The 25079-nt window shown below is 38.9% G+C and overlaps 2 protein-coding genes across 6 annotated transcripts; both read right to left on the bottom strand.

Moving 5' to 3' along the window:
• Nucleotides 1-15867: 15867 nt before the first annotated feature.
• LOC133727028 (uncharacterized) lies at nucleotides 15868-20217 on the bottom strand. Of its 2 annotated transcripts, XM_062154656.1 has the most exons (10): nucleotides 19659-20216; nucleotides 19402-19463; nucleotides 19067-19199; nucleotides 18634-18901; nucleotides 18274-18378; nucleotides 17957-18085; nucleotides 17768-17817; nucleotides 17546-17643; nucleotides 17065-17349; nucleotides 15868-16528 (listed from the first exon to the last, which is right to left on the bottom strand). In XM_062154656.1, exons 2-10 carry the CDS (start codon nucleotides 19447-19449, stop codon nucleotides 16028-16030), a joined length of 1617 nt encoding a protein of 538 aa, XP_062010640.1. In that variant the 5' UTR covers nucleotides 19450-19463; nucleotides 19659-20216; the 3' UTR covers nucleotides 15868-16027. The 2 variants fall into 2 exon arrangements, with proteins under 2 accessions (XP_062010640.1, XP_062010641.1); XM_062154657.1 differs by lacking the exon at nucleotides 19402-19463 and having other exon boundaries at nucleotides 19659-20217.
• Nucleotides 20218-20810: 593 nt separating this feature from the next.
• LOC133711836 (probable glycosyltransferase At3g07620) lies at nucleotides 20811-24452 on the bottom strand. Of its 4 annotated transcripts, none has more exons than XM_062137932.1 (5): nucleotides 24232-24452; nucleotides 22782-23779; nucleotides 22557-22687; nucleotides 22076-22424; nucleotides 20811-21796 (listed from the first exon to the last, which is right to left on the bottom strand). In XM_062137932.1, the coding sequence occupies exons 2-5, from the start codon at nucleotides 23685-23687 to the stop codon at nucleotides 21128-21130; spliced, it is 2055 nt and encodes a 684-aa protein (XP_061993916.1). In that variant the 5' UTR covers nucleotides 23688-23779; nucleotides 24232-24452; the 3' UTR covers nucleotides 20811-21127. The 4 variants fall into 4 exon arrangements, with proteins under 4 accessions (XP_061993916.1, XP_061993908.1, XP_061993912.1 ...); XM_062137924.1 differs by having other exon boundaries at nucleotides 22782-23711; XM_062137928.1 differs by having other exon boundaries at nucleotides 24253-24452.
• Between the last annotated feature and the right edge of the window lie 627 nt (nucleotides 24453-25079).

The raw sequence follows: 25079 nt of genomic DNA, 5'->3' as shown, positions 1-25079 counted from the left end.
TTCTCTGTTTCAAAAGGGAAAAAAAAAAAACACGTTTATTTTTCTTTTCAATCCAATAGTTAATGCATGTTTTGGGAAAATGTCCATTTACCCAAAAATGAGCTTCATTAACCCCACTTACCCAAACATCTTATAAGATTTCCCATTTACCCAACAAATTACATATTTTTTGCCCTAATACCCAATTAAGTATTTTTTTTTAATATTATTTTGTGTATATTATTGAGATAATTTTTCCCTCCCACCCATTGTCACTTAGAGAGAACTCAACGGAGACTTGACCGGAGTCCAGTCAATGCTTGCTGGATTTTGGTCGCCAGACTCCGGTCACCGCTCCGGAGTTCGGTCATCGGTCTCCGAAATCCGGTCACAAGTCGCCGGAAGTTCTCAAAAAGCTCGTCAGATATCTCACAAGTCACGGAAGAATATTATTGTTCCCAAGGTTCTAAAAAACGCTAGGCGCTAGTCGGGCGGTGACCCGAGGACTAGCGCCTAGGGGCCTAGGCGGGAGCCTAGGCGGTTATAATTATTTAGTTTTTAAATTATTTTTATGACATATAATTATATAAATAAAAATATTTAAAATCTGAAAATTAATTATAAATAGTTTAAATAATCAAAATAGAGAATAGATCGAAAGAATTTAACAATAAATCATAATATTAGCCTAAATAAAGTCTAATTTTAAGTGGCTTTGTTATATTCTCTCAAAAAAAAAAAAAAAAAAGTGGCTTTGTTATATGACTTGATTCAATGAACAAACCACATGTATGTCAAATTGTGAGTACACGTTTGTTTGGTTTAGCAAACGTGTCAACTTGAAACAGCCTTTGCTGGGTTCTAATTGCTAAACCAATCTCTTTGGATTTTCTCTTCTTGCGCCCCACTACACCAGAAGACAAAGCCTCATTCTCTCTTTCCCACGGCGACCCCATACACCATTTTCAATTACCACCACTCCATTCCCATTGCAATACGACCTGATCTTCAACCGCTTAACTCAATCTTCGCTGGACCACCACCCTCGCCATCGCGTCGCTCACGCTAGCAAATCCGACCTCGATAATAACTTATCCAGGTCAGAGTTCGAATTGCTGGAAAAGCCTAACTCCGAGTCGGGCTTCGAGAACTGACTGGACTAAAAGCTTAGTGATTATCCAATGGAGACATCCAAAAGAAGATATTACAAGTAAATATACGGCGGAGATTCAGAGGAGGAGGAAAAGCGGTGGGAGGAGAGAGGTTGGTGGAGTTGAAGTCGTAGGTGGTGGAGAGAGAAGTTGTTATGATTTGAGTCAGTCCGCCTAGCGCCCAGCCCGCCCAAATCGTCTAGGCGCCCACCCAGACCAGCTGAGCGCCCGTCCAACTGCAAAACGATTTCCCTTGTCGCCTAGCCCTTAATCGGGGCGGTCAATGGACGCCTAGCGCCTAGGCGGGCGCCCAGACCGTTTTTTAGAACACTGATTGTTCCCTAATAATATGATTATTGCCCCTCAGTAATATGATTATTGCCTCTCAGTAGAAACATTACTGCCCCCTAATAATATGATTATTGTCCCCCCCCCCCCCCCCAATAGAAACATTACTGCCCAATATGTTTTTAGTATTTCAATAAGAAAAAGTTTAACGCAACACCCTATAAATTAAAGTCGACTACAGTTCGCTACTTTTGTCAAATCTTCTAATGCATATTAGTTTGATCGTAAAAAGTAAGTGTCTCTCTATTCCAAAATTAAATTAAATGAGCGATAAAACCAATAAACACAATTACTTTTCCGCAAAAGAAGAAAGCCTCATTCCCTACAATCCCACATACATTGCCAAAACCAATCCTAAGATTCCTACTAGCTAGACCTATTTTTGTTGCTGGTAGACAGGTACAGATTACAGAGACTTCTACAGTTTCATTGTGCCCTTCTAGTCAGATCATTGTCCTTGTACATTTTTGATACTTCTTTTCATCGTGTTTACCAAGACAAATGGCTGTCTTCAATTAGGGCTACCAGACTTCATAATTGAGATCATGGGCTTACATTATTTTTTTGGTTACAACAACTCAGCAAATGGAGGTATTGATTCCATTAACTTCCCAATCAGGGATACAATAATACAATCTAGTAATCAAAGCAGTTCTTCCCCCAAAAAAATATTTAATATTCTGCAGATCATTTCCAGTTTAATTTTATATATACTTCTGATCCAGGAAGGACTAGGAGAACTTAGAAAATGAAATCAATAATCGGACAAAAAGCGCCTTTATTACAGGTATATTGGACCATTGGAGTCCCATAAGGAATCCATGAACAATTATTTACGATCTTGATCGATTCTTTGCTACATTATATCAGGAATTGCTGCTACTCTTCTAATCATTTTTTTTTCTTCGGCTAAACTGGCAATTATCTCGTCTTACATCAACTCTGTGATATCGTTGCAATAAAAACTACGGTTCTTGATCGAGGTTTATGTTCAAATTGTGCAATCGAGTTGACAATTGACCCTTCATGTCTACCTATATACCAACTATTAAACTATAGAAGGGTCTTGATTATCAGTTTTCAATTAAAAACGTGCGGATATATTCTACAAAACAAGTTCATGCATCAATTTCCTTAAAAGAATTTTGAACCATTTGTGACGTTGCTAATTTCCTGGTTCATTTTACTTGTTTTGAAGGTGTTGAGATATATAACAGGACGAATCTTTTCATCGTAATAACTTTGATTTCGTGGTCCTTCTCTAGAGACAAGTACAGATAGAGACTTACATGCATGTTGCTTCTTCATTTCCTCATAACTGCATGTGCAAAGGATTGTACTTTCTACATAAGTAAATACGCAATGAGGAATGCCATAGCAACTTTCTTTAGCCAACCTTCTTCGACATTTTCTCTCATTTCGGTATGGTAATTTCATAATACAAACACTTGTTTTCAAGATAATCCTTTAACGATCTTCTATATAAAGCGTCCATCGAATCATGGTTCTAATTTAGTTAATGTTATAACAAAAGTAATAAGTAACATGGGTGCGTGAGAGCCAAAGAAGCGGAGCTAGATTTTTTCGAGTAATTCTATAGGTCGACTTTTCTCTATGCTAGGGTTTCCCTCTAGTGGAAAAACTGATTGAGTTCGGGCTGCCATGGCGGCGATGGAAGCAGTGGCTAATCCTGCATAAACTGAGGTACGTGGCTGTGGTGAATCTGATTGGGAGTGGCGAAGCGATCCATGATCCTTTCTTTTATCATTGTGGACATCTGCTATCTCCAAAAGCGTGGTGATATCGTCATTCTTAGCAGCGATTCCTGGTGTTTGGAGATTGAAAGAACGTGTTTTGATCTGACAGGAGGAGGGAGGTATTTTCGTTTTCCAGTTCAATTAAGGAGCAGGGAGGCGAAGACCCATGTCCTCAATGGCGGCCCTTGGTTTTATAACAATTCAATTTTGTTGGTGGAGGATTATGATGGTGTTCATGTTGTGGAGGAGGTACTGCTGCGTTACCTTGAGGTTTGGGTGGTGGTGACGGGGCTTCGTATTGCTATGCATAATGAACGAGCCCTAACCCTACTTGGAAACGATTTGGGGCAATTTGTATAGTTTGATCAAGCGGCGATGGTGAGGAAGGATCCGATTTAGAGGATATGGGTGATCCATGATGTACGACGTCAGATATGGGCCCGGCGCACGTACAACTTTTCACAGGAGGTGGTGGTGGCTCTGGAGTTTAGGTATGAAAAGTGCCATGGAATCTACAAGAGGTGTGGGTTCTTTGTCCATGGACAGGATGGCTGTGACAAATGACTTGAAGGGATGACGGCGTCTCTGGTGGCTATTCGGACCGAAATGGCCTGGAATCGGGCTTTGAGTTGGCGCCCAGTCCGCAGTCTTATGTGGAAGCGATGGCGGGGCCGGAGATGCTCCCTACGGGGCTGGCGGAGCTGGGCTTGATGTCGGAGATGGCTGGAAATATGGTGGCGGTGGATGGACTGGAGCCAGATGCTGCAGCAAGTGTTGCTCCAGAAAAACCAACGAGAAACCCTAATTTTGAATTAGGGTTGACCACAGGTTTGACTAGGTTGCACAGCTTTGGGTCGGGCGACATCTCTAATGTGGGTATGGGCTCTGCTAGGTCTTCTTCTAGGCTTGGGGCTAAAAGAGGCCCAATGGTGGATTTGGGTGTGAGAAAGAAGATCTTCAAGCCTAGTTTGACATTTATACCACCGGAATTCCAGCTTGGTGAGTTGGTGGAGGTTCCGATTTCGATGGGGCCAGCTCCAAAGAAGAAGAGGGGTCGTCCGTCTGGTCGCCAGGTTAAGAAGGCAGAAGGTAAAAATGCAGGTGTGGATTTAAGCTCCAACTCGAATAGGAAGGAGCTGTTTATTGCTTAGCTGTTCTATTTCGAGGTTAAGCCTGTGCGAGGGTGAGTAAGTTTCTATGAGTCTTCTATGACGTTTCTAGTTTCTCTTTTGTTTCCGTGATTGGGAATGGAGGGCTAGTTGAATAATTTCTTTTCGTAGGAGGAGAAGCTTTGTCATTCTTGGATATGCTTGCTTAATTGTGAGCTTCCCAATGATGTTAATTAGTTTGCTTTAGCTTGGATAGGTTTTTCAGGATTTTCTTGTCGGAACTCTTATGTAAGTTTTGTAAGCTATGGCCTATTGACTGTTGGTTATTCAATAACAATCAACTTCTATTTAAAAAAAAAAAAAAAACCATGGGTGCGTCTATACGTACCTGTTAATTTTTTTTTTGTTAAAACTGATCTTCAAAAAATATCTAAAAGCAAAGAGTTCGGATTATTGAATCATACAATACGTGATGATCGAACAATAGTATGAGAACAATTATAGAGAAAAGTTTGTTAGCTTTACGGACTCTTGTCTCTATTACAAAAAATATAAAACTGTACATACATGTGCATTTGCAAGCATAATTAGCTATAATGAGCTACGCTCATAGTACCGCCAGAGGTACTGATTCCCGCCAAAGGAGTATCCTACGGATACACAGTCAGGTGAGCTACCGCCCGAGCATTGGATCGACCCCAGATCACCACCGACGCGCCGCCACACGCCGTGCCAAGATAGCATCAGAAGCTCCTGACGCTGGGAATTGAAGGACATCAGTCCCACATCGAAAACAAGGAGAAGATCAGCCTTCTCCTCACCTATAAAAGGTTCTTTCCTCTCTCCTCATTAATTACGCATTTACCACTCATTTATTGTTATGCTGTCTATATGCATCGACTGACTTAGGCATCGGAGAAGTGAAGACCGCCCAACGCGGTCTCCCTCTGACGCCCTGTCTTTCATTTGACAGCTAGCGAAGACCACCCGATTCTCAGAGTAATGGTCCGCCCACCGGACCCGCGTTAAACGAAGGTTCGGCTACCGCCAGACTTTGAGCATTAACAAAAACGAAGCCCTCAAAAACTTTTTTTGAAATAATATCATGTTGATATATTAATACTCAAGCCATAAATAACCATTACATATCCTCCCTCTACCATCTATGGGTAGATAAAGAGTTTGTGGTAAGAACCACAACGATACATAGATTAGGTCCAATCATTTGGTGGTATCCATTCTCACTTATTCAAGAAAGCCTATAAACTATGTTACCAAATACAAGTAAATAGGCATAGTTCAAAAGAAAAATAAACTAAATTTTCTCCTTACCCTTAACACTAGGGCTAGGAGGCTTACCAGGGCATATTACACTAAGCATTTCTTTAGCAAAAACCTTTTTAGTCTAGGAGGAGTTCTTATTTTTGAACTCAATGGTCTTCCCCTTTTCTTCTTCTTCTGATCCACTTTGACTAGCTGCATAGCTTCCTTTGGGATCATACCTTCTTTAGGAACCAGGACACCCCCCTGGAGCTTCAATCAAACCTAGGGATTTGGCAGAGATCTTGGTGTGAAATTTTGAGACTTTTAACTTCTTTGGTAGCAGAGATGAACTGGCAGCCGCGCGTCACCTTCACCAAAGAGAATTTTCAGCTTTTTTGGGGATGTGTATGGCAATGTAGGTCGGCCCCTCTTGGCTGCAGATTGTTCAGCTTCTACTGAAACCAAGGCTAAGGTATTTGTCCTCTTCAGCAGGCCTTAGGTTTTCACTCCTCATCACAATGGGACGACGATGTTTGTGCATAGCTAGGGTACCAAACAAGTTCCGAGCAATAGGTGGTAGTATAAGTGTCTACACTCCTTGAAAACGGAAAGTACCATTTTGAAAACGGAGATCAGAAAAGCCTGGGAACTGGGAGGTCAGAGAAGACTGTTCATCAGCATTGGCTTGCACCACTGGTGCATCACCAATAGAGCATACTCCCTGTTCATGGAAAATAAGATTGTAGGCCCTGCATTTTCCATGTAAGTTCTCAAAGAAAAAGGTTATTTCTTTCACTACACCAGGGATGATTTTGAGCGTACGTTTCAGAAAGAAGGATTGAGATATAACATGCGCAACATGAGCCCTAATATGGCCTTTGTTATCAAACAGTTTTTGATCAAAGTCCAGTATTTTCCCGCAATAGAAGCAACATTCATAATGATTTTTTGCTCTTCTAGGGCTGGCGGAATACCTGTAATTTTGACCCAAAAGAAGAGCAGGTTCATGAGGACAGCAAGCGGATCTTCCAAGCCATCATATTGTTGTAGCAGGACAGGGGCACGGCTAAAGTACCATGGCCCTCCTCGGATTACTTTGTTTCGGTCTCTTTTCTGATCAAAAGTGAAGACATAACGACCTTGCGTTCTGTCATGCACCTTGAAGCCTCCTTCAAGGACCCAAATACGTCGATCTAAAATGACGTTGAAGATATGGGGCTCCGAATTGTTTCTTCGTCAGAGGTTTGGCCAGAAGAAAAGCTTGAGAGTTTGGCATGTTTCCTGTGCCATTCAAATGGGAGATGTCAACGACATCAGAGCCCACTAGGGCAAGGGAGGCAGTGAAACTCGCCGTAATGTAATCAGTGGACGCCATGCTTGTGGTGGTAGAGGTTGCACAGTCGTGAAGGAGAGGCTAGGGTTTGGATTTTTTCTTGGAAGCGGCTACTATAGTTGCTGCTAGGGAATTACAAGAAAGGTTTTAGTAAAAGTTTAGTAGCCCTAAAAAAATTTACTAAATCTTAAACTTCCACAAGTAGCCTTACCAAACTAATTTTAAAAAAAATAAATGCAAGACTTATTATTGTAAGAAGGAAAAAAAAAGACATAAACAAACAAATAGAGAGATAATTACAGGAGAGAGACATGAGAGGAGTATGAATATAACCGCATACATCCCACGACTGTTGTTTCTTCGTGAGCATGTGCTTTATGTATGGGTAAAAGACTAGTGTAATATAATTCCAACCTATTTCGGCTAGCTCCTACATAATTGGTTCCCCATGCCATCAAGAAATTTAAGGTCCAAGATTTCCCAATGAGTCTCTCGTCATGATTTGCCTCAACAAATGATGCATTAACCCAAGTTCTTTTTGCCATGCAATTCTATTCATCACATAAGTTTAAACAATAAGTTGTTAATTATGCCATACATTGTAGGGGTGGGCAGAAACCGAACCGGCCCAGAAAACCAGCTCGGGAGACCGAACCAGATGAAACAAGCTTGAAGAAATGACTTAACCAGACCGGACCGGAGTTTTCCGATTCGAGATCAGGTTCAGCTTCTGAAGAAATAACCGAACCGGTCTGAATAATTAACATTTATTTAATTTAATATTATATTTAAATGGTTGTTGAATTGTTATTAGTGGAAAAAACCCTAGCTGCTTCTCATTTAGGTAATTTCAATTTTGATTCCTCTCTCTTCAGTCTTCAGCCGCTCTCGACTCATCTCTCAATCTCTCATCCCCTTATCTCTGGACGCCGACCAATCACGCCGACTAAGGACGTTGACGAAGGACGCCGACTCTTTTCTCTGGATGGAATCGGTAGGTTCACTTCAGGCTCTTGATTTTGAGTTTGAATTTGAATTTGATATTGACTTTGAGTTCGAATCTGTAGGTTGGGACTTGGGAGAGTTAATCGAAGTGTGAATTTGATTTTGATATTCTACAGCAACTGTTTTAATTTTGATTTTGGTTAGGAGAGTTAAACTGTTTCGATTTACCCTTGTGAGTTGTGATATAGTTGTTTCTATTTCAGGGATTTCAACGGGTTGGATATATTGTTTCATTATGATGCTAAACGACTTGGAATTTCAAAGGGATTGAGATTTCAATTTGCGACTATTTGTATTGGGATTTCTGCTTGTTTCTTTTTCTGTTCGATTGTTGTATTGCCAGTTGTTCTGCTATTTCTGCTTGTTGTTTCTTTACTTGCTGCTGTTAGAATGTAATCAATGTATGCTTGACTCAAGTACAGCAAATGATTTTAGTCATTTAAGACAGCTAAATTTGTGGAATTTGGTCGAAAATATGAGGAAAAAAGAAAGCCGAACACAACAGAAACCGCTATGCACTGCATCGAAAAACAGTGTAACCAAAGTAAGCGGTATAGTTTTTTCAAATGCGGTTGCGGTTTTAAATATAGAACAACCGAATGAAGTGGTGCGGTTGCGGTTTTGACCTAACACCGATCTGCACCGCACCACGCCCACCCCTAAATACATTGAGCTCTTCAAACTTGAAACAAGTCTGCAAGATGTTCAATTTTGTTTCCACTCCATTTTGAGTGACATTTTCTGTGATTGATGAAATATTATCTTACCAATTGCTTCCCCTTTTTTTTTTTTTTGGTGATACGATATCTTACCTATTGATTGGGGTCCCCAGGGGTCTGAACCTTAACCTCCATGGCCACACATTTGAGCTTTTTCAAGTCTGATGCATGCATGGTTCGGAAAGCCTGAAAGTAATGTTTCACATTTCTAGCATATTAACTGGGTCCTACTCCTAACCACTAATTGGACAGTGCATGTCTCTACCAATCAATACGTACTTTGAGGCCAAAACCATGGTGCCTAGCTTTCGAGGTCAAATTTAGTTTGATTAATACAAGGAAATTCAGAGCTCTCAATGTGTCTTGTAATGTATCAAAAGCCAACATTATGAGTTGGTGAGGAATTTCACTTGTCTTAAATTAATTAATAAATTAGGTACGTTTTTCATGCATATGCATATGTAGTAGCGAGAATGCAAACTATATATGTCAAGATTTGCTTAATGTATAATTTTTTTAATTTTGGATTGTCGGAACTTGAAAATACTATTCAATTAGAAATTAATAAAAAAAAACCTTAAGCGTACTCCTTAAGCCCGCCTCAAAGCTTCTATAGTCGCTCGAACTCTAATGATGTTGAAGGAGTATGATGGTGTGACACCAATTGAAAAGATTCCTCTGAACTTGCTATACTATTGGGTACGTACAGTGCGGGCCCTGGCTATAGGCCAAATAGGCTTGTGCCTATGGCCCCCGATGATCATGGGCCTCAAATTTTTTTTACCCTTCTTTATGTCTATGTAGAAAATTAAAGGAAAAAAAAAAAAACAATAGCTCGTCTTTGCTTGCAAGTAATCTGGCTTTCACAGATTGTTTTCAATTATGGAATTGGAAAGTCTATGAAGATTGGAGGACTTACTTTCAATTTTTCATTATCTTTAAGCTTGTTGAAGAATTTAATTTTTTTTTTGTCAACATCAATACTTCATTTGATATGTTCATGTTCTATTATTCATCTATTCTAAATTTATAGAAGCCTTGGCAATTGGCAAGAAGGAACCATTGAATTCGATCAGTTACTATCTAAGTGAAATAGATATTCATTGGGTAAATTTCAAGTTTTGGTTTCTCTTTGATGATTTAGATTAATATGGATTTCTTTTTCGATTCACTTGATATTATGAACTGATGAACAACACCAAAGTTTTACTGTGAGTGGTGTACAACGCAACACATATCTGGAGTTTCATTCAAATGACATGCTAGTTATTTTTTGGGAATAGATTGTTTTATGTATCACAAATTGATTATTTGATTATTGTTATGGTTAATATATAGTTCTTAAAAGATGAAGGTCTTTATCATTTTGTTGAATTCTCTACCTTTATCAAAATTTCAATTTTGATTTCACTACAATGTATCTTTTTCGGTTGCTATACTAACTAACTCTTATTATAGAATATGATTATGGGGGTAGAAGAGAAAAAAAGTAAAAAATAGATCACAACCTCATGAGCCCTATTTTTTTTATTCGCCTATAGCCATGGGTACGTATCACTCATATCCCTCCTGCTTGTGAGAAAAAAAAAACTATCATGGATATTGCTACTGTGGGTGGCCATCCCCTTGAACTAGATGAAAAACTCTTTAACAACACAGGGGAGATTAGGGTTAGGGTTAGCCATGACATCCACAAACCAATTTTTTTGGAAAAACAGCTGAGAATTGATGTTAAGGGTTGAAGAAGTGATCACTATCACTTTGACAACCTCTTTGGACGATGTGAGGATTGCTTGTTGGTCTTCCATCCTACAGGTTTGTGTATTGCTGCTGAAAAAAATAAAAACAAGTCTTTGGTGTAAACTCATGTATCAAAAATTAATTTTCTGAAAATGAATTTTCTGGTTGATGGCAAGGCATTTACTTTTAAATCCTCTATTCTAATTGTTGTTGCTGTATTACCTTTTGTGAATCTGAAAGACACATGGGTCCGTAAGGCCAAAAGATCTATTGTGCTTCGTGAGCCTGAAGAAAGACAAGATAATGGTTTACCTATTGTACCTGTTGAAGAACAGATGCCCAACAAGAGAGGTAGACAGACTCCTACTCCTTCACTTCAGAATGTGCAAACCCAGTTCTGATTGATTAAAACAGGGGACAAATGGCTCAACCAAAGAAGCTCAAGATGCCGGAATTCACCACCAAATTTAGGGGGGGGGGGGGTATTGTATTTGGATTTGTGCAGACTTTTTTTAAATGACAGACTTTTTGAAAAGTCTACAGACTCTTTAAAAAGTTGATAGACTGTTATGGATTTCTTAAAACCATTGATTTTAACAACAGACTTTTATTGATTCATGCAAATCTATATATGAATGACTTCTACAGATTTCCTAGCATGTACAAAATATATATAAAAAAAAAAAAAAAAAAAAAAACAAATGCAGCCCAAACACAAAACAAGATAATAACTCGTTGTCTCCTCAAATATCTTCTAATACAAATTGACTCAAATAAATTATCGTTAGTCTGTCTAGTGAGTTTGTTTTCATTCCTAATCTCCCAACAACATAAATATGCAATATAGATCACTTGATGTTTATGGTTAATTATTCCCATCAATTTTGTTTTCACCAATTAACATATATTGTAGCAATATTGGTCAATGTCTTGATCTATAATCAATCAATTGAAATTCAATTGTTCAACCTTTCTTTGAACCATAATATAAATTCAAATTAATGAGAATAATTAATTAATAAGATAAAATTTAGTATGCCATAACAACACTATTCAAGGTCTTAGGGGTAGACCATAATATTTGAGTTTTAGGGTTTCATAAATAATTTTTATTGCTATTAGGGTTCGAAGTATCACAATTGAAAAAAAAAAAAAAATCACATTCAAGAACTACAATGAACATGTTGGGTATCAAAAAACGTTGATATCATAAAAGATTAGAGAAAAAAATAAAAAATTAAGAAAGAGAGATGATGAAGGACCAACTTCTTCGTGCGTAGAGAGAAGAACTTTGATAGACTTTTTTTTTTTTTAAGAGGAAACTTTGATAGACTTTTTCAAATCTTTGGTCTGGAGGCTGGAAAATTATTGCAGTTTGGAATGTATAGTTAACACTACAAAGTCCATGATTATCCATGATTTTCTAATTCCATAAGTATGAATGATATTTTGAATACCTCTGTACTTTTATTCATTTTTAAAAGTCCTAATTGAATACCCCTAGATTTTGGTGGAATTCATGAAGTCTTTAAAAATCCTAATTGAATACCTCAGGACTTTCATGGACTATTAAAAGTCTATATTGAATATACCCAGACTTTTAAATTTCATAGATTTCTTTAAAAGTTCCACTAATTCCATATACAATACACCCCCCTTACTGTCAAATCATTGGGACTTCAGGAAATACCAGGAGGTAAGAAGAAAAGAGGGCGTCCTCTTGGAGCTCGAAATAAAAATCCCTCAAAGACCAAGAATGACAAAGAAACTGCTCATCCACTGAGTCTCACCTGTTCACCAAGTTCCTCTAGTCCTACAGATAAGGGCAAGGGGAAAGTAATTTTTTTCTATGTTTTACACTAAATATTTGAACCTCCTGACGCACCACAATTGTGTGCATTGGCAAAGAGAGGTTCAAGTCAAAAGTATTTTGAGTAAGCCTAGTTTAAGTTTAGTTTTTAGCAAGGTCTTTGAATAATTGAGCAAGATTTGTAACAGTAAATGGTACCGGGTGTCCTTATGAACCATTTGTATGTGCCGTTCTGGCATTTATTCAGTGGAATATATATATTTGAACTCAAAAAAAAAAAAAATCAATTTTGGATTGTCACGCTATCAATCATCACTCTAATTATATTTGTACTTACATGAGCATTTGCCTAAGCATAATTAGCTACAATAAGCCACGCTCATACTGCCGCCAGCGGCACCAACAACTGTCAAGGGTGTGACCTATGGAAACACTGCCAAACAGGCTATCATCTGAGCTCTGGCTCAGCCCGAGATCACAGCTGACGAGTCGTCACGCGCCGTGCTAAGATCACCTTGCTGAAGCATCAGAAGCTGGGAACTGAAGCACATCAGTCTCACATAAAAAATAAGGAAGAGATCAGTCTCTCCCTCACCTATAAAAGGTCCACTCATCTCTCCTCATTAACTACACATTTATTACTTACCTAACGTTATTCTGTCAACATAAATACATTGATTGACTTAGACATCAGAGTATAGAAGACCGCCAACCACAGTCTCCCTCTGACGCCCTTTGTATTTTACTTAACAGGTAGCGATAGCGCTACAGCCTCCTCAGTAGAGGTCTAGGCTTCAACCAACGTTAACAAGATTTGGCTATCGCTGAATCTCGTACATTAACAATATTCAGCTCATTTCTTTTAAAAAAAATTACAGAAATAAAAAACCATATTCAACGTATTACTGCAAATATTCAGAATATTTTGGGCATTGAAAGTAATTGTTTTTTTTTTTTTCACAAAGTGATTAAAATTGAGAAAATTGTAAAACAGTCTCAACAACATTTTTTATTGACCTTTTTGGTTTTTGGACTTTGAAAAATTGTAAAAAAAAATTGAATTGAGATTTAGGAGACCTGTCAATTCTAGTATTCTAGAATTGTTTAGAGATTATGTTATGGGGGTGGGAAGATATTGGTGAAAAGACAAGAATATGTTATTTTGACCAAAAAATCGTGTACTATAATCCACATTTTTTTTTTTCCCTTTGGAGAAAGTTTCAGGTTTGGTTTCTACATGGTTGGGATGACATATCCAATCTTTTATTGTGGTTAACCTTTACTACATTGATCCTTTTAGTTTTACTTGCAAGAAAATTGTTAGCCAATATCAAGTTTTCGCTAACAATGAAGTAGATATTTATGCAATATATCCAATATCAAGGAAACTTTATGACCTTATTTTCAAAAAATAAAAATAAAGGAAATTTTGTGATTGTTTTAGGGAATCAGAAATTCGGAGAGAAAATTGCTGTGTTTTTATTGATAATAGGAGCCTCTTTATATAGAGGATTACAAGACATAGAATCATAGTTGTACATAGAAATGTAATCTTACATTGATTAGATATCTCTAAGATTATCCGAGATTATCTTTAATTCTAACCCTATTTCAACTAGACCAAGTAACCTCGAGTTTGGGCGAGACACATATTCTGAATTTACTTGAACAGTGATCTTATATTTCATGAAAATGAAAACTGATATTTTCAAGAGAAAAATTAATAAAGCGTCAAGAAACTAGAAAGTTAGGTTTGTGTTTCTTTTTTTTTGTCAAAAAAGAAGTTTGTGTATGTTTATATTTTCGAGAAACTTAAAACAAAATAATGTTGCAAAGCCATATGGAGCCCATAAAACTTAATGGGTCATCATTAACATTTTTTTTTGTTTGAGAATAATAGTCAACCATTTTATTAATAATAAACATAAGAAAAATTACAACCTAAAGATGTAGAAACTACATCAAAATATAAACTAATAAGGGAAATACTAGATACCATAAAGCAACGGAAATAAAACCGATCAAAGGTACGAAGGGATGCAATTAAGCATTTGATGACGCCCAGGACAGAGTCCGAGCGATGTAAAACGGTTCCAATAGTATGGCCGACCATACTTCCACGCATATAAATACGTCGAATAGAGGGTAACCTTCTATCAAGGTCACCGCCGGTAGTGTGACCGACCTTACCCACTCCACACAAATTAATACGTCGAGTAGAGAGCAATCTTCTACCTAGGTAGCCAAAATTCCAAATCCAGAGTATAGCAGAAAAAGGAATCCGTAAGAAGTCGCCTGGATCCCAAATACGAATCCAAAGAGAAGACAGAACCCAAACAAAGGCCCATCTTGAAAAGCCCAAACCAATAGGAGCCCAGGTCCAGATCCATAGGTGGGCACCCAAAATCTCTCTGGGCACCCAGACCTGCCTTGTCCGCGACCCCAGCCACTGAGCCGCCGAACCTCGCCGGAGGTACCTCGTCCCGGACCTGTTCGCACTAAGCAAGGCATTGCCGCCGGCCTCACCACCCTTGTGGCGATGCCCATTGATGACCGGAAAGCTTCTGCACCAGACCCAAGCCCCGCTGGTTAGATCTGGAGAAAAGCCATCACCGAAGCCAAAAACCCACTCCGGCCGCCGATACGTCATCGTCCCAGCATCAATACTCTTGGTCAAGCAACCGTACGCCGTACACCGCACCACCGCAGGACCAGATCTATCCAAGAGACCCACTTTCAGCCTTGCCCGACTCGGTCGGAGACGATTCATCGCCGGTGCCTTTCCACCCCAGCAAGGTGGCACAACCCCTTCTTTTCCACACCAACCACGATCAGATAGAGGCTGAGACCAGAAAGACGCCGCCGGGAAGCATCCTTGCCGCAACTGGTAAGCACGCACGATGGAAGTCGTGGGCCAAGGTAACGGCGCCGAGAACAGTGCCGGAAATTTGCTCCATCGACGATGGAGGAAGGTACAGAGAGGCCACGAGCGGCTCTCTCCCAACCCTAGCAGAGCGCTAGGTATTCTCATTTTTCGTATTTCAACTACATATAGGTCATCATTAACATAAGCAAGGCTGTAAGGATATGTGATCGAATTGAAGAGCACGTTTGAGGAGTTGTTGTGCAGAGAGCAGAACCCAACCTGCATTTGATCCATTAATATGTGGAGCCAGCTGATCATTTTTCTTTTTTCTTCTTTGAATTTAACCATAATAAATATGAATATTCTCATTGCTCTCTATAAATATACTGGTCTATCTCCTTCACATGCAGTTCATGTGTCACCCATGCTTGAAAGAGTTAATGGATTCTCGATCTTGGTTTTAGAATTGGCCTGCAAGCTCTACAGTTTATGTCATTTGATTCATATAATATTGAGTTTTGGTTTTGTAAAACCAACACCGTGAAACTCATAGGTTTAAATTTCGTTGGCATAAGTAGATAGTTGGAGTGAGGATAATTAAGAAGAAGAAACATATCATTTGAATCATCTTACGGCTAGTACATTACACTTGCAGTACTATCAACAGCTTCTGATTTTTGGTTTCTTATTTTTTGTCTCTCTCTTTATATTTACTTTGTTCCACATAATGAACATATGGTTTGGGCTGTTGCAACAAGTAGTTGTGCCAGCGTTATAACAATATGTAATGGTAAGAAGATGGACTGTGTTCCTCACAGTAGAATAATTCGAGTTCAAATTTTTACATAGCACGATTTCGCTGCCATTGATTCAACAGCAAATGAATTAAAGCAAAGTAAAAAGGAAATGGTAAAGCAAACGATTCTCTGGCTTTAACTAGGCATTGATCAATTCAAAGCTTTTCCCTTTCCGAGCTCCACAAGCAGAGTTAAAATAGACTCACACATTTCAGAGGCATCGGCCTCACTAGCCTTCTTTTTCCTCGAAGAATAAACCATCCATGCATGGTCAAGCTTCCGATCTGGCTTGACTACAACTGAACCTGGAACTTCAGCATCACGGCATGTCACTAATCCATCACTCTTCTCCCCGTACCTGAGTTGTAGGTGGAGCGCACACACAGCCATTGCCGCAGATAAAGGAATCACTACAGGCATCTGGCGACTTGCTTGAACAATGTTGTCCGCTTCTTCATTGCCAAATTTTGGAAGGGGAAGCCATGGAAGTTCTGCATGAGCTATATGAGTCATTGTGGCAAGGACACCAGGGGCAATGCTAGCCTCAGAATGGAAGGAAATTAGAGGAATTTGCTCTGCAGGAAGCTTGTACTTCATGATGAACTCCTTCCTTTTGTCATATGTAAGATCCTCCAGTGCCCGTATGTCACCCTACAATACATATATGAAATGTGTTACTGGTTATATTCTGTCCACCCGTTTCCTAACTATAATTAACACAAAAGAAACAAGAGTAGCACATATACTTCAAATGTTTGAGGACTGAAGCCAGCCAACTTTACCCTAACTGAATGTACAAACTGCAGAAGGGCTAACTAGGTGTTGATTGCTTATACTGAATCTGTAAAGCAGGGTATAGGCTATTGAAAATGAAACCTATAAGAAGCGTAGGCAGTGGCTTGAGAAACAATAAACACAAAGTACCAAAATTTCCTTTCTTAAGCCCTTGTGAGGCTGATATGAAGGAGTTTCATGATCTCTGAAAACCCATTATAAGCATAACTACACATAGGAGTTCCAGACGTAGTTCATAAAAATTGAAGCTTCTTGTATGATAGCTTCACCGATGATGGTCTCTAGACACACAACTTGTAATTTCTACGTGCTAGGTTCATGCACAAAGAAATCAACTACCTCATGACCTTGCTTGGTAAATGGTTAAATGCATAGTAAAAGGTAACCCTTACCTTGATTAGCTTGCATATCAAAAACTCCATTATCCTACGGGTTTCTTTGTCAGCAACCTGGCCTTCACGAAGAATATCAGAAGCTAAAGGAGTGCCACCATATGGACACTGTACCAGTGCTAAACCAGCAACTTTGTCTTTCAAATCATTCCAGTAGACTGACAATGCAGCTGCAGCATCAACACCACCCTTGCTGTGCCCTAGCAGCATCACACGCTTTCCGGATCCCCAGTAAAGCTCCTCGATATATTGCTTCAGCTCCCACGCATTGTGCTCAACAGATACCTTTGCACAAGAGAAAGGAAAGCAAAAAAAGATAATATTTTCAGTCTTTCACAAGGTCCATCCATGTAGAAGAAAAGATAATTGAGAAGGTGAATATGCAATCATTAGTGATCTTAAAAACATTCAGTAATTAGTCAATACTTAACCATACCAAGGTCAATCTCATTTTACAATGAATACTGTAATCATTCATTACCTCGCTGTGAATTTTCGCAATATGGCATGCTAGACCCATCTTTGAAAAGAATCTCTTAGTTCCAACAAAATACAATGGACTGTGATTGCTAAAGAGTCCTGAAATATCAAAGTTAATTCCTGTAACTATAGGCACCCACACTAAATGTAGATTGAACAAATGGGAAGAACAAAGTCACAACTCACAAGTGGGAAAAAGAAAGAAAAGGAAATCTTCTTATACCCGGAATTAGTAGATAAACAAATGAGTTGGGCAGTTCGTGCTTTCCCTTCCTAAAGTATAATGGATGACATAAGTACAATATATAAACATATCAATCCACTAGCAAGCTGGATACCGGATAAGACTAAACAGAGAAGACTATAATATATAACAAGATCAAACACATTTCATTAACAAATCTTCTACTACCTTATTCCGGCAAGCAATTCCAAGAATCTTTCTGTACCATCATTTACAGAAGGCATGCTAGGAATGCGCTGCAACCATCCAATATCATCAGATGAACCTCGCAATGTTCTCTGTACACGAGATGCGATGCTACAAATGTAAAAACGAACCTTTAAACTCTATTAAGACCTAAAACAATGAAGAAAGATATGTAAAGGTAACAAATTAGATACACCAAGTAAATCGAAATCCAGCCTGAAATATAAACAAAAAGAAGCCATTCATAGACTCTATGGCATATGAATCCATCAGTTGATAACAAAAATCTACTTAATTACCTACGAACTCGCAGATGAGCACTTCTAGCATATAAGAAAGAACTTCTCCAACAAGACATTGCCAACCTCCAAGCAAACTGTAAACCATACAATGGCAGCATCAACCTACATCAAGTGGAAGCAACAACAAGTTAACAATGACGATAACTAGAATGAGACTTAAGAAATGCAAACAACTACAGTTAGTCATTTGTGATGGTAGATTCTAGTACTTAAAAAGGGAAGGAGGTGCAATCAGTTCACTTGAAAGTAGATGGATCATGATGTTTTCTCATAAAAACTAGGTTAATTGCCGGACTTCAATTTCTACTGCATTAGAGAAAATTTTAAACATTAATATTTGCATAAACCTAATATTACCCTTTACAAATGAATGGAATAGCCACATGACTGGAGTTGGTTTCTACAATCTCAGATCTCATATCTACAAGGAATTCATCCCTAGAGCCTGAGACTCTTCTTTCACAGATTTCATGGTCCCGATCAGAAATATAAGGTTTTGAAGACGATGAAGAACCTTCAGAAAATGATTTACAAATGCCATGTCTCAATGATTTTAAATGCTGTCCAGCAGAAAAGTTCACCAAATCCTCCAAGTATCTATCAGCTTCTCTGAGGGCAAGATCCTCTGCAATAACATCAGACATGATTGAATGAGAATAATGTGGAAAAGTGTCCCACTGAACTGAACTAGCTTGGACATTACAGACAGTTGTAAAAAGACACAAAACACTTGAATATCAGAGGCATTGTGTGACATGACATAGATAAATCAGTAAGTGAGAAAGCTCACCTACAAATTGAATACATCGATGACCAATATAACTGGCCAATATCAATAGACGGTCAAAAATGTCATCCATTGATGAGAAGAACCCCAGACTATCAATGACTAGATTCGTGTTCATCACGGTATCATTATAGGCCTGATACAAGGACATACATTAGATCTTTATACACAAGTTCTGAATGAAACTAAAATATATATGTGTCTGAAATCCTAATCCATAGATGCATAACAATCAGCTCATGAATATTAAGCTGCTGAACTTAGATATAAACATGATAATGTTCAAGCACGGCATCAATAATGCACAATCTCAAATAGGAAAGACTAAGAGTACTCACTGTTAAAGGCATTTCAGATATTTCATTATTAATATATACATCACCCATTAATTCTTCGAATCCTGAATTATGCAACAAACAAAACAATCAAGGCTGATATTAGATTATTAGACGAGTGCAGAACAACTCAAAAAGAATGAAACTTTGACAGAATTAGAACAGAACCATGAACACCCAGATGAGTAAGTAAATCATAAGAATGCAGCCCATCATCATTGAAACAAAATGTAACCATTATATCAGACAGAGCAACTTACAAATGAAACAGAGACAAATCTGCTGGATCCCAGAAACAGGTTTTTGTACAGAGAAGGCAATTCAATTTATAGAGGGAAAAAGAAGGTTTAGATTTTCAAAGTTGAAATTAAAGCTCTGAAAAAGTGTGAGCTATAAATGAATGAGAGAGAGAGAGAGAGACAAAGCTTGGTGTATATTTTGGGAACAGCGCGCACCAACCGAATGAAAAGTGGTCAATGGAATGAAATGGTGCAATCAATCCATGATCGTTATCCAATTTCGGCTTTAGAAAAAGAGCTCTGACCCATACCACAAGTTTCATTCTTTTCAAGCTTTAACAGAATTTAAAAGGTTTTAACCGACACCAACTGTGAAAACCAGATTTTGAACCAACAAGACTGGGGTGTTCCATAGTACCATTATAAACTATTAGATTCGGAAGTTTTCTGGAGTTTTAATATGAGTTGTGACTAATCTAACGACTCTCGATTTTAAAATTTTAATGCATTCGAGTGCGTTTGAGTAACTTAGGAGGCAAGATTACGGGCTTCAAAACTATACGTGGTGGATTTCTGGAGTCTGCATGTTAAAAACAGTCAGCGATTGCAGTGTGGGGGCCCACGCGATTAGACGTCAATGTCACAGGGTGTGGAAGCAGCACGAATTAACACGTGGCGTGTTGGAAATCCAATTTGTCTAATAAGAGCAAGTTCACCCGTTGGGTCACCAGGTCTCCCACTATTCACTGTTTTTTAGTGTTATTTTCATCATCTGGGTCACGAGTACAGTGTATTTCGTGCCCTGGGTCACCCTGGATCACTTTCTAGGTCACCATGGTGACTTGCACAGTGTATTTCGTGCCCTCCAAGAGAATGAAAATATACAATAAAAAGTAGTGAATAGTAGGTGACCCGGTGATCCAATGGATGAACTTGCTTTAAGGGGTTAGCCCGGCCCCCCGGAGGGACAACTTTTTCTATCGTTGATGGAAGGATTGGAAGCCTAGCCTGCAAGGAAATCCAATTAACTGTTACTTCTGTCCGACCACGCTTTGGTTCTCAGAAAGTTTAACAGTGCTCTGTAGTATTGAAATTTCGAATTACAGTAGTTCAATGTAATCGAGCAAAATCTAAAGCACTATTATAGAACCCCCCAACTTCATCGGTGGCACAGAAAGGGAATAGGGGTTCTATGAACAATACACCAAAGATTTCAATTTCACACAATGTACTGCGAGTGTCATTTTTGTACAAAACTTTGATTCGGGTGTCGTTTTTTAGTCTAACACTGATTGATTAGAAGCACTACAATTTACAAGGTGAAAATATAGCAGTTACAGTTATTTTCGTAGGCTAGCACATAATTTAACCACTTCATAGGGAAGGAGGAGGAGGAGGAGGAGAAGAGAGAGAGAGAGAGAAAAAGGGCCTCATTTCCACCTATGCTGCTCTTGATGTTTCACATTGCACATGTCGAAACTTCGGCAACCTTACTTGGGTTTGATCTGAAAAACTCTATTGTACCAAATTGAATGAAGTGTCATGTGGAAGAGATCATACTTGAGGGGTTTAGGATGCCACAGAAAATGTTTCTGAGCTTTCTTGACTGCTAGTTGCATCTGAAGGTACCTCTCATCCGGTATGGAAAGTAGTATGTCTTTCAAGTTTGGAATGTCTTTCTCTGCAAGGATTAAAGAGAAAGCCCCCCAATTCAATACCTCGAAAAATGGTGGCACAAAGTTGTCGGATATGATCACCGGAATGCACTCATAGAATATTGCTTCAACCACCCGGGGACTGTTGACCTCGTAACCCTTGGGGCAGATACAGTATTTGCTGCTCTTCATATGCTCGATGTAGTTCATTTTGCTTGCAACTCCAGGAGGCATTGGACCAAAGATTTCCATGTCTGGGTCTTTGTCCTTCCAGTACTTCAGCAATATTGGACGGAGATAGCCATGCATATTTCCAGCATAGAAGGCAAGAACCTGCCTCTCGGAAGCAGGTTTGCCTCCAAGATCTCTAAGAGGATTTCTTGCGGAACGAACATATGTTTCTGGAAGAGAGACATCCCTTCCTATTTTAAAGCCTTGAGTAACATCAGCATTGCAGAGGGCTTTGATGCAACGTTCCATATGGTGCCTAGTTTCATATGGAGCCTACAAAAGTCAATCTATCATGTTAAAAGTACATAAATGCACACTTATGTAGGAAGAAAATACGTTCGTTCCGAGATGAACAGAGCACAGTTATATAGAGAAACATATGATTCTGATAATGGTGCTACGGCGCGCACCAATTTGAACAGATTCATTTGGCATTAAGTCATTAATCTCTCAGCCATTTGTGGAATCTCATTCTAGTATCTTATCATATTTATATCTATATTATTCATCCAGGCAAAAGCAAGAAAGTGGAAAGATGCATAGAGAGCATACCCAGTCATGGCAGGCAACAAGAAAATGATCTGCTCCACCAGTTCTGTTCCAGTAAGGATACTTTGCTGCAATTGTTTCAGAATACGCTTTCAAATATTGGCGTAGGTTTGTCCGGTTGTGAGAGTTGCGAACATACAAAGTGAACTCTAGCATCCTTGAACTGAATGGCATATAAAACAGATGAGCCTTTCGTGGATCCTTCACAACAAAACGCTTATGTCCCTCCATCAGTTTCATGAACCATCCTTCAGAAGCATATAACCCCTTTAGTATTGGTTGATGAAAGATGGGTTTGTTTCCCTCCTTGTAGATATAGACTTTCAATGTGCGTTCCATAAGTTCATAACTCCTGAGAATGCAGCAAAATGTCAGTAAAAAGAGTTTCTTGTAACCGAGAAAAGGCATCAGTTTCTTCAAAGTGGAAAATAAAACTTCAATTTTGGGTAGAACTTACTTAAACCGTACTTCTAATTCCACTTACCTTTTAAACATTGAAACATTGCGGAAGAGAGGGGCATAAAGTTCTCGATCATTTTTGACCATGGGAGGATGCTGGATCTGTGACTTCACAGCTAGAATATCCTGGTCACGCACAGAGGACCACCGTGGTCTCTGCAATCAAATACAAGATTAGGATCCCCTACATAAACTTCAGCATTGAGAGTACGATTAGATTAGCAACAGCAAAAGTTTGCTATATTTATACCAATGCACGTGGCTTAGCATGGTGCCGCACCAGTGTAAGGTTCATCTCATGTATTGATGTTATTGATTTTGGCGGCATGTTGCACTTCATCATCTTCTTCCCAGGACTTGTCATTGTCAAAGAACCATTTTTTATAGTCACAACATCACTTTCCAGGGAAGCAGAACCAACAGAAGAGCTTGCATTGAACACCAAGTAACTTACATTGGTCTGGTTTATGAATGAAGCTGTTGCGGGTAAAATGAGTTGAGAGGATGGAAATATAGTTTTGACGCCCTCAGAATTCTTTGCTGCCTCAGTTGTATTTTCTTCCAGAGTATTCTCTGTAGAAACTTCATCTTTTGATAACACAGTTGGCTCTGGGAAGTCATCGCTAGCTTCATCAGCCTTAACTAGATTAGAACCATTTTCTTCATTGCTAATGCTGACCAAGGCTAGACTTGCAACAATATCTACACCATTCCCAGATGAAGAATTTTCATCTACATTTCTATCTACAGCATGTTCAAAAGCATTATCTATCCCTTTCTCTTCCAATACTGAATCAATTTCCTTAAATCCTTCCTCTTCATTTGGTTCACTTTCATGCACAATCTCTCCTCCAAGACTAGAGTTATCAGCATACCTCTCCACCCCACCAAATCTAGGAGCATCGATCAAATCCGAAGAATTAACTGTAAGAGGATTGCGAACCATCACAGACTTGGCAGAAGAATGGATTGCGAGGGAGCTACCTGTGACATGATCCAGAACCTGACTTTGAGGCAATAGAGACCGGAGAGCATTTTCATAGGGAAGCAACAGCCACTGAAACAATAAATAAGTAACAGCTACTACCCCCAGAACTAAAAGCCGCCTCCGGGTTTCTATATGCAATAGCTTCAGAAATTGAAAAGAGCAGTCCATACTGGGCACTAATCCTTGCAATCCCTATAATGCAGAAACTACCAAATCATCTCAGGAATATATAACTTGTTTACCAAGCCCAGCATAAGATCCTGGAGCAATAAAATTACAGAGTCACGAAAATAGGTGGGTATTATATACAATCATAGGCATTTTAAACAACCCAGAATCACATTCGGAACAACGAATGCAGAAGCATTAGTATTGGAACTAGTAGACATGTAAATGAACAGAACTTTAGTAGCATCCGTTTAGATACTGAAATGTGTCCTGAATTGAACTTATAGTGAAAACAGAAACAAAGAGAGTTCAAAGAATTAGCATTTCCTGATCAGAAACAACTGCAGACAACACAAATTGAAAGCTGGCTTATCAGAGCCTTTAATTCTTTGATAGTTTCCCTAATCTTACTACTAATCTGCTTATTTTGATATCTATGAACACAAAAAATGTCTCTGATACCTATCTATATATGAATTTATACAATCAGAGCTGCTTAATCTACAGTGTAAAACACTCAAAAGCTTTAGCTAGAAGGACTTACCATGATAGATTAAGAACTGACCTGAGGCTGATCTTCCTTGGTTGTTCTTTTAAGCCAAACAGAACCCAGAAAAGAAGAAGAGTGAGTTGAGCTGAGTTCAGTTCAAGGCCTGCAAAGTGACAAAGAACACAAGTTTCCGTTTGGCTTTGAAAAATGGAATTAAGTACGTTTTAAAGAGCGCCATTATTGATAGGGAAAAGGATTCATTATTTTCCGCTGACATTATTTGTTTTTGTTAGGGCTCTGTGCCTTTAATTGCAAGTTGCCACCATAGGCCATAGGGATGCTTCCAGCTTTACCTATTATAGTATGGGAAATTCGTCCAAACAGTGTCTGAACTTTTCCAGACTATTAATTTTCATACCTATACTTTGAAAAATGTCATAATGGTACCTGAAGTTTTGGCCCCGACCCAATTTCCGTACCTAGCAACAGTAAAGTCGTCAACGGCGTTAAATTTTGAGGGGTAAATCTGGAACTTCAGGTATTCTCAAGAGAAAATCTTCCAAACAGTGTCTGAACTTTTCCAGACTATTAATTTTCATACCTATACTTTGAAAAATATCAAAATGGTACCTGACGATTTAAGCCCGACCCAATAATCATACCCAGGAACAGTAAAACCGTTGACTCCGTTGAACAGTACCAGAAAAGTATGCCAATAACTACCGTTGGGTTCAAACATTGCCCCCCAGACCTCGAAGTCAAAGGTCTTCGTCTTACATCTATAGATGTATGATCCGATCGCAACTTCGAATATGGGAGTTGATTCCAAAGCAGTTGAGAGCCGCAGAACTCAGCTACCTACCTCAGTTTTCTATCAGGAGAAAAAATTGAACTCGGGTTCT

Source organism: Rosa rugosa, chromosome 1 (assembly GCF_958449725.1).
Source record: "Rosa rugosa chromosome 1, drRosRugo1.1, whole genome shotgun sequence".
NCBI lineage: Eukaryota > Viridiplantae > Streptophyta > Magnoliopsida > Rosales > Rosaceae > Rosa > Rosa rugosa.
The sequence above is the reverse complement of the archived record's forward strand: the minus strand, read 5'-3'. Positions and strand labels throughout refer to the sequence as shown.